Raw genomic sequence first — 13,544 nt, 5'->3', positions numbered from 1 at the left:
GTGCATATAAAAGATCGCTTGCTGCTAATCGAAAAGAGTTGCCCATGAAGTGGCGACAGCGGGTTTCCTCCCTCAATATCTGTCCGACGACATATAATAGTAAGTAAAATGTGTTGAGTGCGTTGTTAAATAAACCATTTCCTTCTAAAATTTGCCAAAACTTTCCTTATTTGCTTATAATTTGTGAATTTATTTTCACCTGTCGGACAATAACGTTTGCACAAACGCGACATCAGTGCAATGCAACACAGAAATGTGACAGACTATTGCTTCCTATCAACTGCTTTTAAACTACATAGCACATGTAATTTTCCACATAATAAGCAAGTGTCATTAATGTTTTGCAATTATAGTATTCTAAACCCTATGACAATCGCCTTTGTTTGGCGTAAATAATGTTTCTTCCTAACCAGAATACCACATTTTTATACCAACAATAAGCTATTAGGTAAACCCATCTCTTTTCATCGAACGATAATTATCAATATGCTGGCGTGCTAATGAGTCGTCTAGTGTATGCCGGTCTTAACATCTGGCATCTCGTAAACAACAATTATAAGTAAGAAACTTGAAGCATCAAATATTTATGATCCTGTTATGCAACGCTAATTAACACACATTGGTCAGCGATGATTAAGCGTGTCAGCACATTCAATTAAGGTAATTAGATTGGGAAAAGCATGGAAACTGCCGTGCCGTTAATTAGCGTTATGGGTTCTGCGCGCCGCCTCTCACTCTCTCGCCAGCCAGCTGGATCGATCAGCCGCATTAGTTAATCAAGTGACCCGGGTCATTCCGTTTGACCCCTGGGAAGTGGAACGCAGAAGTCGAACCGGGCCTTGAGCACACACCAGTTGGTCACCGTCCGACTTCTGTCTGGTCGGGACGTGGGTCGGCGGTACAGCTTTTGTAGGAAAAGTTTTAAAATATTTTTGGGTTTTTAACGACACCACTAGAGTACATTGATGTGTTAATCATCGACTATTGGATGTCAGACGTGTGGTAATTTTACAAATAGTCTTAGCTACACACGCTACATTGTTCCATTAGTAGCAAGGGATTTTTTTATATATATACGCCAGACAGGATAACATATATGCACTGGCTGGAACGAGAAATAGCCCAATGGGCCCACCGACGGGGATCGATCCTAGACCGCCAGCGCACCACTGGGCTACGTGCAGCCCCTTAGCGTTTGTAGGAGGTGCGAGGGGTTATAGGGTAGATCGACCTGGATGGATTCGATTTCCACATATGCTGTTCCAGTGCCACGTAATTAGGACATCAAAGACAGTTGTGGTACTATTCTGCCTGTGGGAAAGCGCTTATAACACATGATATCCCTTGGTTAATCGGCCTCGGTGGTGGTTAAGTCTTCGGACTAAAGGCTAGCCTATTAAGTAGTGGGTTCGCAGCCCTATACCGGTTCCGCCTTCTCTTGCACTAACCATTAACAACCAACCCTCTGTCCTGGACGGACAGTCCAGATAACTGTGTCCAGGACAGCGTGCTTGAACCTTAGTTGGACATAAGCACGAAAAAGACAATAAATAAAATGAATCAGATGTGTCTTGAAAGGGCGGGAACACTTCTGTAGGTAGAGCACTTGCCTCAAGTGTTTTGAACGCAGGATCGAAACCTCTCGATGGTCCCATTCTCTGATTGCCCCCATCCACCCCACCCCACCCCCATTCCAACCAGTTCCCCACGACTGCTCTATCAAAGGCCGTTGCGCGTGCCGTCTTTTGCCACAAACGAAACAATTTAGCGGGTTTTCTTTGAAGACAACAGAAGTACGAAATGTTTCACATCTAATAGTCGGTGATTAATAAATCAATGTGCTCTAGTGGTGTCGTTAAATAAAACAAATTAATTTTTAGGTGCCTTGAAGACTGGAGAAGTTGACTCCATATCTGACGCTTATTGTGATCACAAGGCAGGAATCTCTTACACACTGTGTCCACAGTGTCAGGGCAGTACTTACCAGTCGTGGAGAACTGGCTGGGACGGGAAATAAAACAGTGGATCCACAGAGATGCGTCCTACGACTCGTTCCTCGTGGTCATGACCATGGTCATGGTCAAAGTGTTTGACGTGAACATTTAGATCAAGCTGTTGTAGTGCACGGGAGTCTTGTTGAGTCCTTACAAGGACTTGTATAGTGCCCATAGTGCCTTCCTGTCCGGACGACACCACTAGAGCACATTGATTTATTAATCATCGGCTATTGGATATCAAACATCTGGTAATTTTTACATATAGTCTTAGAGAGGAAACCCGCTACATTTTTGTTTTAGTAGCAAGGGATCGTTTATATGCACCATCCCACAGACATGATAGCACATACCACGGCTTTTGATATACCAGTCGTGGTGCATTGGCTGGACCGAGAAATAGCCTAGTGGGCCCACCGATGGGGATCGATCCCAAACTGACCGCGCATCAAGCGAGCGCTGTACCACTGGACTACGTCCCGCCCAGAGATTCGAGAGAAAAACACGGCTCATTAACAGAAAGGGATGTGGATGGTGAAAAACACGGCTCATTAACAGAAAGGGATGTGGATGGTGAAAAACACGCTCATTAACAGAAAGGGATGTGGATGGTGAAAAACACGCTCATTAACACAAAGGGATGTGGATAGTGAAAAACACGCTCATTAACAGAAAGGGATGTGGATGGTGAAAAACACGACTCATTAACAGAAAGGGATGTGGATGGTGAAAAACACGGCTCATTAACAGAAAGGGATGTGGATGGTGAAAAACACGGCTCATTAACAGAAAGGGATGTGGATGGTGAAAAACACGCTCATTAACAGAAAGGGATGTGGATGGTGAAAAACACGGCTCATTAACAGAAAGGGATGTGGATGGTGAAAAACACGGCTCATTAACAGAAAGGGATGTGGATGGTGAAAAACACGGCTCATTAACAGAAAGGGATGTGGATGGTGAAAAACACGCTCATTAACAGAAAGGGATGTGGATGGTGAAAAACACGGCTCATTAACAGAAAGGGATGTGGATGGTGAAAAACACGCTCATTAACAGAAAGGGATGTGGATGGTGAAAAACACGGCTCATTAACAGAAAGGGATGTGGATGGTGAAAAACACGCTCATTAACAGAAAGGGATGTGGATGGTGAAAAACACGGCTCATTAACAGAAAGGGGCGTGGATGGTGAAAAACACGGCTCATTAACAGAAAGGGATGTGGGTGGTGATGTATTCGTCGTTCGTCGTCTATCTAAACATGGCAATAACAGATGTGTTCTAATAAAACCATGCGCTAAAATATAATCATAATTATGCTGAATGTTACATAGGAAACCTTTTTTTTAAAAAGACACAATAGCTTGTTATATCAATAAACCTAATGCTCCAACCTAATCATCATCATCATCATCATCATCTATGAGTGATTATCTACGAGTGTGATTACAAACTATAAAACATGACAACATGAAACCACTTTATGTAGAAGCTAAACGAATGGAAACCTATTAACCCCTTCCCACATTAAAGTTAAAGTTTGTTTTGTTTAACGACACCACTAGAGTACAATGATTTGTTAATCACCGGTTATTGGATGTAAAAACATTTAGCAATTCTGACTCGTAATCATCAGAAGAAACCAGCGACATTATTCCTAATGCAGCAAGGGATCTTTTATATGTATTATCCCAGACAGGACAGCACATACCACGACGTTTGATTTACTAGTCGTGGTGCACTAGCTGAAACAAGAAAAAACCCCACACAAAAATCCACAAAATGCCTACTATCAAAAAGGGGAAAACGGGAAAAATAAATTTCTTGTTCCAAAGCTAGTTGTTTTAATTGTGCGTGTTTACTCGAGCTAGCGATATAGGTGGACAGAGTGAGTGACGAGGAAATTCCCTCGTTAATAGTTTTAGCCGCGTGTCACACTGTTGTCCACAAGGAAATCACACACTGTACGTAATTGTCTAAGAGGAAATGAGACATTTCACACATTTTGTCCATGAGGAAATCGAACCTTTCGCACGTTGCTTAGTGTATTACCGGCTTCACCTCGTGGCGGTTATCAAAATAATCAAATTGGGACGGGGTATTTTTACCTAATATCCACAGACAATAATTATACAATATGGCTATTTGGGGTTATTGTTGCCTAATATCCACAGACAATAATTATACAATATGGCTATTTGGGGTTATTGTTACCTAATATCCACAGACAATAATTATACAATTTGGCTATTTGGGGTTATTGTTACCTAATATCCACAGACAATAATTATACAATTTGGCTATTTGAGGTTATTGTTACCTAATATCCACAGACAATAATTATACAATTTGGCTATTTGGGGTTATTGTTACCTAATATCCACAGACAATAATTATACAATTTGGCCATTTGGGGATATTGTTACCCAATATCCACAGACAATCCCCTTTCAACTCTGCCTTGTGCAGAGATACGATTTGGATCACCATAGCGGTTTTGTCATTCAGATTGGTATCATCCTTCATCATATTACAGTTAAAGAACTAATTACTAGAGGAAATTAATATCTGTATATTAGGTAATATGTCTCAAAGATTACAATGGATGCAGCGTACAGAAAAGTACAGACCTGTGATGTGAGCTAACACGGTGGATGCAGCGTACAGAAAAGTACAGACCTGTGATGTGAGCTAACAGTGATGTGAGCTAACACGGTGGATGCAGCGTACAGAAAAGTACAGACCTGTGATGTGAGCTAACACGATGGACTATGAACCCGACGATTAGTTTGCTCCATAGCCCAGTGACCCAACGCTTGATGTGAGCTAACACGATGGACTATGAACCCGACGATTAGTTTGCTCCATAGCCCAGTGACCCAACGCTTGGTGTGTGCTATTTGCTTTCATAAGCTAACGCGTTTGACGAAATTGATGTTCTATATAATTCCAGTGAATTAACACATGCGCTACTGAACTGAAAGTTTTATTGTCCATTATAGACTTGACTATTAAGCGGATGGTTGGGATGCCCAATATTCCAGAAATTAACGTTGGAGAAGCTGGTTTGTTTTGTGTGAGGGGCTTTTTTGTTTGTTCTGGTTGTTTGTTTTTTAGTTGGATGTTCTAATTGGACTATAAGATGACAATATGAATGTTTCATATTCAAGTGAAATACCACCTGGACTATTATACTGATGACATCATTATTCAAAAGTCCAGTAACAATAATTGCACTATTAACTGGATAACATGGATGATAAGAAATCTAGTGAAATAATTCACTGGGCTGTCTGGTTGACAACATATCAGCTGATGACATCAGTGTTCTAAGTCCATGATCAAGAAAGGTAGTTGTCGTAATAAAGCTCGTCTTGATGACGTAATGGTCATTTCATCTGGCACTAGCTGCAACCCAGAGCGCACTGGTTCAATAGTGAACAGAACTGAATAGATGTTAACAACACCCCAGCACGAAAAAATACATCGGCTATTGGGTGTTAAACTATGATAAATCCAAAACATTAAGTGATGGTTCAATAGTGAAACTTTTTTTTAACAACACCACTAGAGAAAACTGATTAATTTATAATCACCGGCTATTGGATGTCAAACATTTCAAAATTCCGACATACAGACTTCAGAGGACTCCAGCTATATTGCTCAACATGGGAACTCTGTTTACGTGTCCACATCTATTGAAGGTTCAGGCACGCCCATCTTGGGCTTAGCCTCCGACATCGCCAGTGACCAAGTTCGAGACAATGGTTCTAGAAGTAGCAAGGGATCTTTTATATGTACATTTCCACAGACAGAACATGACATACCACGGTCTTTGATATACAAGTCATGGGTGGGTACATCAAAAGACCATTGTGTGTGTGCTATCGATTCATGTCGGTCTTAAAATACACATGAACATATTCTACTTCCAGTTGGTAAAAATAACCCATGTAGCGGCATGTGTCTTTCCCTAATCATTATTAAATAATATTTATTCTAGGCCGACTGACCCAACAGCTCAGTTGCGAACTGTCTTCCCAGAAAAAGCGTGCTTGTTATAAGTAATTGTATAAACGCACGAAAATAAATCATCATGCTTGATTGTTCGTATAGAAACCGAGAAACCCCGAGCTCGCGGTCCTCACTAAATTTTTTAATAGGCTTCTTTGATAATACGTCTAAATTGGTACGTCGTGTGTTAGCAAGCCAGTTAGCGTCACAACGCAAATCCCCTCTCCCGCACGCCAAAGTACGCGTTGTCGTCCGCCTACTCGCGGAGTAATTCATTAGTTTGCATGTAATCCGCTTTCCGTGGTAATGGACGCCATTTTAAAATCTCCAACAATAATCACGCTTTTACGGCCGTGCTAAAATCAGAAAGTTGAGACTAGGCATCATTTATCGAATCCTAATTTCAGTTTTCATCAAGTAAATCAATTTACTCGTTTTGCGAGGTAATAGTAGGCACATATGGAGGCTCTTAATAACACGAGGGGACCGCACAGCGGGAAAGAAAAACTGCCAGTCGCTTTTTTTTTTGCCACCAGATGGCGCAGATATTACACGGTTGCGCGCCGTGATTTAGTGACCAGCTTACTCCCTTGTCGTAAGCAACAAGCTAAAAGATCCATGTTTTCCAGACTTGGAGGTGTAAAAGTCGTCTAATGCTTACAGCGAAATGTGTTTGAAGACTGAAAACGAGCGCATTAATTGCTCGTTTAATGCAGATCGGGTTCATGTTCCCGCCGATGCCAGCCAAAACACACACGTATCTTCCAGCGGCTGGTCGGCCTGTCAACGGTTACAGCCGCTTTTTACTACTCTCCTTTGTGTAATAGATGCACTCAGTGCAACCTTTCAAACTCAGAAATACAGCGAATGCTTTTCGGCGTGTACGAACGAAGACGCCGCCGAAATAAAAAGCACAGGAGTCGGCGGAGAAGTTAACACTATCAATGCGATGACAGATTTCTGAATTGCCTGCAATAAAAGTGCCAACTTGTTATACAATCACCTTATTTTAACCCGATATACACACACAACGCGCAACATCCTAGTGCACGTATAGCTGGCGTGCCAAATATGGGGAAACCGACAAAAAAAATCATTTAGGTATACTGTTTGCAACAGATGGTGTTCAGTGCACCATATAGCTCCAAGACGAATAGGTCATATCCAATGTTTTAAAACAAACATCATTAGTATCTGTAAACTGAGGTGTACCAAGTCTGTAGAATGAAGCACCAAAAGCTGGCAAGTCTATAAGAAAACACTATTTCGAGCCGATGTTAAATGTTTTCAATTATTTCTCTTTTTTAATAAGTATGAATTAGTACATGGCTTATTGCAATGGGTATAAACGTCTGCATTTAAGCTTTATTCAACAAGATACCAAATTATTTTCGTGATACTGAAATAGCATTTCTTTTCATTACGTTCATGAGTTTGGGAACAGCGCTATATCTCAACGAGTTGTTAAAACTCAATCTTGGTTAGAGCTTGTACTCCGTAAGTGGGACGCGAACATGAAAACAATTCCCAACCCCTACATATTTACATCAATTCATCATCTAAACTGGAGGAACAATTAGTTAATATTTTCCAACAAAATCAATTATAGATTTTTTTTATAATCGATCATCACATTGGTAGAGTCCAACCGATTTTTGTTTTATTATAAACTACCACTGGGACACCACTACCTATCAGCCTTAAATACCATGACCTAATCATTACCCCCACCAAGACGACCGGTCATATTCATTTACCATATAGGACGCTAAAACTCCTATCTCAAATATGGTTGTTTTTTCAAGAACATGAAATATATCCTATGGATGGCGAGTGTGATCTTTCAGTTATGCCAACAATGCCAAACTGTTTGTCTCTATTTGTTTGATGGGGGATCAAAAACCAATTCGAAAGACCTATATTCATGACAATTTTCACTCTCCACTCTACGTAGGACTTAGTGTTAACATTTTGAATATCGGTTTGAAATCAGATGTGTACGTAGAATGAGTAGTAGTAGTAGTAGTCGTGGTAGTGGTAATAGTGGTGGTGGTGGTGGTGCGTGGTGATCTACTACCTGAAGGCGAACAATGCCGTCATTTATTCACAGGACTGAGGTTGTATTCACCAGTGTGGTCTGCAGGGTTGAAAGGGTTAAGCATAACGACCACAGGACCACGATGGTAGTTGCGACACGTCGATATATCAGCGTTGGAGAAAACAACCACTCACAAAAACTATTTTTTCACAGTTGAAAGTTAAAATTTGTTTTGTTTAACGACACCACTAGAGCACATTGATATATTAATCATCGGCTATTGGGTGTCAACCATTTTGTAAGTTTTGACGTAGTCTTAGAGAGGAAACCCGCTACATTTTTCCACTGGTAGCAAGGGATCTTTTATATGCACCATCCCACAGATAGGATAACACATACCACGGTCTTTGATATACCTGTTGTGGTGCACTGGCTAGGACGAAATGCTATATCATGGATGAACGTGAAAAAAGAAAAATGCTGATGCAGTCTGCACAATTTTAATGAATGTTTTTATTGTTTCTTGATACCAGTTCTACCTCATTTGTAATCATCGGCAGACACACATAGGTGATACACGAGGACATATAAATCAATCAACAATCGTCAAACCAACACAAGAACACAATAATACTAAACAAAAGAAGACATTATTACTAAGCGAAAATGGCATCGACATAGACCAACATTCAACCTTTCAAGCAAGACATGTCTTTACCTTGCGAGGGATTACATATTGCGTGGCCTTGAGAAGTTTCTCCATTGGCATTAAATATGGACATAATATTATTTTGACACAACAGAGAAATTAAGATAAAAAGACATTTCTACTTCGAGGTAATGAATCCTAAAACATTTCGCAAAGAAAAAGTTTGAATGATGAATACGTCTTAACATTTTTCATTTAGTACCAATGTTATATGGATTGAATCATTTAATACTTACACAATTCAAGATAATGTAATTCTTTACTTATTACATGTATGTGCATTAGAATTTGTATTTCTGTGTATCAGTAATCTATATTCAGTACTACTTATAACCATGTATTCAATATAAATGTAGTAGTTTAAATTTTTAGGGCTGTTGATATTTCCCCAATCTAATTAGAAGCAGTTATTTGTCCAAAATGGTAAGGTCATAATTATAATTATTAGTTTTTTCACCAAATACTATACAAAATAGCCCTAGTCCAGACATCTTATAATATATATTATCTTGTGATGTGATTATTCTTTTAACTTTAGTTTTTCCATCTGAATTTTATAAAATGAATTAGAAATCATGCACTCCCTATTTATATATTTAGTATTCTCCTAAAGATGTCAACATTTGGTCGTTGACAGTTTTACCGTTGTTTTTTGGCAGAAACTTTACTTTTGTCATAAAATCTAATATCTATTCCAGAAGTAGTACACTGGTCGTTTCAAAAATACTCTTCACCCTTTTTAAAAACAATTCAACAATACATTTTCCTGTCCACTTAGTTAGAAAGCCAACAGGTTAGTTATGCATATCGTTTCGTTTTTAAACCTTTATTCACCAACAAATTTACACAGCTCATTCACAACAGAAAAAAAAAATGTAGTGCATGATGCATCTGAAAATGGCCAATGGACAAACTCAGGAGGGAGGACAAGCTCACCAACTAACAATGGACAAACTCAGGAGGGAGGACAAACTCAGGAGGGAGGACAAGCTCACCAACTAACAAAGAACAATTCTGAACATGGCCGGACCAACCAGTCGCTTCAGATAATAATGTATTAAGAGCCCTGCGGCTTCATTTCTCCGGATTTCAAAAGCATTTGCCCATCAGTAAAGGTATTTGGTTATTATCTACCTTGTGCGTGGCCCGTGGTGGTAGAGAGTTGTGTCCCTTTAGCACCTTTGGATAGTCTTGTTCACACACTAAACTGCCATTGATAATACCGAATCTGTCGCCCGGCTGCAGGGGACCGTGGCATGACACGCACGTGAAACACTTGAGGTGATACACGCTCGCTTGCACGCGCATCACCAGTTCGTTGGCGGGAATGGTTTGTGAACAGGCTGCACAGGTTCCACCAGAACCGAATAACCTGAAAGATAGAAAAACAACCACATATTAATCAAAAGGAATGACAATAAAACCTGCTATCTTATTTCTACTTGCTGATGAAACACTTACTACTGTGGTTTGCTTAAACCGGAGCGTGAAACAAACTCCACACAGCATCAAATACTACTGAATCAAATACTACTGAATCTTGTATATCAACGTGTGTTTCAGAAGCTATGTTTGGGGTACAACAGTCAACAGTCTCGGATTTGATTAAGAGAGGTCAGCATCGAAGTGGGTTACAAGAGTATGAAAACATATGGGCTGGAAGAGTGTGTATGCGTTAGAAGATTCTTGAAAGTGGCAGCCCTCTTAAGACTGCAGGAAGGATGTAACATCTTGTTAAGGATCTTATGGGGAGTGGCAGTCCTCCTATAGACAATGCATCTGATAGTGATCAATAATCACAGCCTTGCTCAAATACCCTGTTGGCTCTGTCTAGTGCATATATACGATTTTAATCATGTTAACGGTTTTGTCGTTCAGATTAGAAGACTCCATGCCTGGATTCGAAGAGTATCACATACGGTCTGAATAGTCTATGTATCGGTAGAATAGTTAAGTATGGGTAACATGAGTCTACGTATAGGTTACAAGAGTAAGTATAGGTTACAAGAGTAAGTATGGTTAGAAGCGTCTTAAGTATGAATTACATTAGTCTAAGTATGGATTACAAGAGTCTATGTATGGTTAGAAGTCTTTACGTGGGTTAAATGGGTTGTATGTATTGGTTAAAAGTGATTGTGTTTGAACCGGAAGTCTCTACATGGGGTAACACCACATATGTATAGATTAGAACAGCCTGTCTGACAACCTAAAAACGTGCGTGTGTGCGCGCATGCATGTCTTTTTATCATCCAATATTCTGCATAGGTAGTTGTAGCAGCAAGCCGTAACGGGGACGTTCAAAATCAATGTCACGCCCGCCGACTGGCTTCACTAGCTTCATCATTCTGACTCACATTGCTATTGTTTGTCCCTTTCATCCAAACACAGCTCATTACGATTAGCCCGTCTCGGCGGAATACTGCTTTCTAATTAACATCCACTGTGGCCAAGGTATGATTATTGTTAAATTACATTAATGATATTTCTTATAGGAGAATAGTGGATTTTTTTTCCATACCATTAATTGAAATTATATTAATTGCATATATATGATATAAAATGTAAGCTTTCAATATCGTGTTGCTTTCCTTGGGATGGCGCCCGACGGGTCATGGGATCGATCAACCTTGATGGACTGCGGGGTTTTGGGTGGGTTTTGTTTTACCAAATTGTGGTATATACTGTACTGTCTACAAATAAGTGTGTATGAGGCCTAGGTTGCTGCTTTACGGTGTAAGTAGCCATGTGACATCAACTGGTTCTCTTTTTCTAATTTACCTCCAACCTACCTACCTACCTACCCCCCCCCTCTCTCTCTCTCTCTCTCTCTCTCTCTCTCTCTCTCTCTCTCTCTCTCTCTCTCTCTCTCTCTCTCTCTCTCTCTCTCTCTCTCTCTCTCTCTCTCTCTCTCTCTCTCTCAATAGTCAAGTGTTAGATACTAACTAGTTTAAAATGTAGATATATCATCAAATAGGTATTCCTTTTTCTGTTTCCTTATGGTGCTTGTTGTGTGTATTTACTGTTACTGTGTTGCCTGGTGGAGTAAATGGTAATGAATCTGTATATTGGTGTGTTGTAAAAAAAAAAGATGCTGTTTTACGAAGCAAATAATGTATATACAAATTATACAAATACTGCATCCGATCTTTGCTCTCTCTCTCTCTATGAACATTGAAAGCAAATACCTGAACATAGTGCTATATTTTCCATGTCCGACCGTGTATTTGAAATTATATAATACATTTCTTTGTTAAACATCAGAATGATCTGATCAAAATGATCAGTTTGATTTCCAGCGCACACTCGCGTCTCTAGAGTCTGTAAGTGTGCTTTAGCAAACACCTGAAAATAGTGCTATATTTTATTTCTGACCGTGTATTTGGAATTCTATAATACATTTCTTTGTTAAACGTAAAAATACATGTACTTCCAGCTTAATTTCCAACACACACTCGCGTGTCTGGATTCTGCAAGTATGCTTTGGCAAATACCTGAAAACAGTGCTATATGTCTATTTGCGAACATGTATTTGTAATTCTATAATAAATGTCTTTGTTAAACTTCAAAATGCCTCCAGTTTGATTTTCAGCGCACGCTCGCGTGTGTAGATTCTGCAAGTATGCTTTAGCAATTACACGGTGTTTACCGACGCCGTCCTCGGCACAGCAAGAGTTAAATAGATGATGGCATCTTCCGCCGATTGTCTCATGACTCAAGATGGGTTAATAAGAACACTTCATCTTACGCACATGCCATTTTCCCAATCTCTTAAAGTAATTGTTTATATGACATTGCTTTCAATGCAGAGAGCCAACCAAAACCATTTCACGGTCGGCCAAGCAGATAAATTGAAATATGCGGATCGCAATATAGCCGGATTGTACGCCGTGTATCGCACAATTAACTCTCTTTCATAAGGCAAGCGGCTCGTTAATAAATTTCCGCCTTTGCTAGGAGTTATGTGGACGCTTTGTGGCGGTCGGACGTTGGAAGTATTTTCTCATTTATCGGCAGTATGGAATAGGTATCTGTTACGTAACGCGGATTAATGGAACCACTTTGCCAGGACGCCAGTCGGAGCCGATTTAACTCGCAAGTAAAACAGATTACAAGTTAACAGAATTGATTTTATGTTATTACCGAAACCGAATCGAACCAATGAACCAAAACTATCTGTGTGTTTACATCCACTGAATTGTATTAATAAAGAATATGGCTGTCTGGGACGTAAGTTAGAAGTTGCGTCTACAACGGCGTACTTGAACATTATCTGAAGGCAGAGTGTCAGAAATCACCCACATCTATATTCACTAATAAAACACTGCAGGTTTCGGTAGTGGTACAGTCATCGGATTTAAATTCGACAGGTACTGGGTTCGCATCCCAATACAGGCTCTCATCCTGAGTGAGTTTTATCTGCGAAATAGAGGGATGTACCGACTTCTTTAAAATAGACTATCCTCAGTTAATATCATGTCGACCAACAGACACTTTTTAACGAATGTAGTATAATTATTTAATATAATTTTCTAAACAAAATATTAGTGGTTGTATATTAAACGTGTTTTTGACGTCCTAAAATTTGCACTAGGTCAAACTTCATTTTATTTCTTCACACACACACACACACACACGTATATAAATGTATGTGTGTGTGTGAGAGAGAGAGAGAGAGAGAGAGAGAGAGAGAGAGAGAGAGAGAGAGAGAGAGAGAGAGGAAATAAAATGAAGTTTATACACACACACATACACACACACGCATATGAATGTGTGTGTGTGTGTGTGTGT

The 13,544-nt window shown here is 39.8% G+C and overlaps 1 protein-coding gene across 2 annotated transcripts in view; it reads right to left on the bottom strand.

Moving 5' to 3' along the window:
• The window catches only part of LOC121384151 (LIM domain transcription factor LMO4.1-like), a 49,961-nt gene that overhangs the window by 1,774 nt on the left and 34,643 nt on the right, over nucleotides 1–13,544 (bottom strand). Inside the window, exon 3 of one of the 2 annotated variants that reach the window (XM_041514405.1) lies at nucleotides 9,891–10,128. In XM_041514405.1, the coding sequence (XP_041370339.1) occupies nucleotides 9,891–10,128 (238 nt within the window). Of the gene's footprint in view, nucleotides 1–8,542; nucleotides 10,129–13,544 lie in introns of those variants that run through there. The other variant, XM_041514404.1, reaches the window with a different exon arrangement.

This window comes from Gigantopelta aegis, chromosome 10, assembly GCF_016097555.1.
Source record: "Gigantopelta aegis isolate Gae_Host chromosome 10, Gae_host_genome, whole genome shotgun sequence".
NCBI lineage: Eukaryota > Metazoa > Mollusca > Gastropoda > Neomphalida > Peltospiridae > Gigantopelta > Gigantopelta aegis.
Note: the sequence above shows the minus strand (reverse complement) of the source record. Positions and strands in the feature narration are given on the sequence as shown.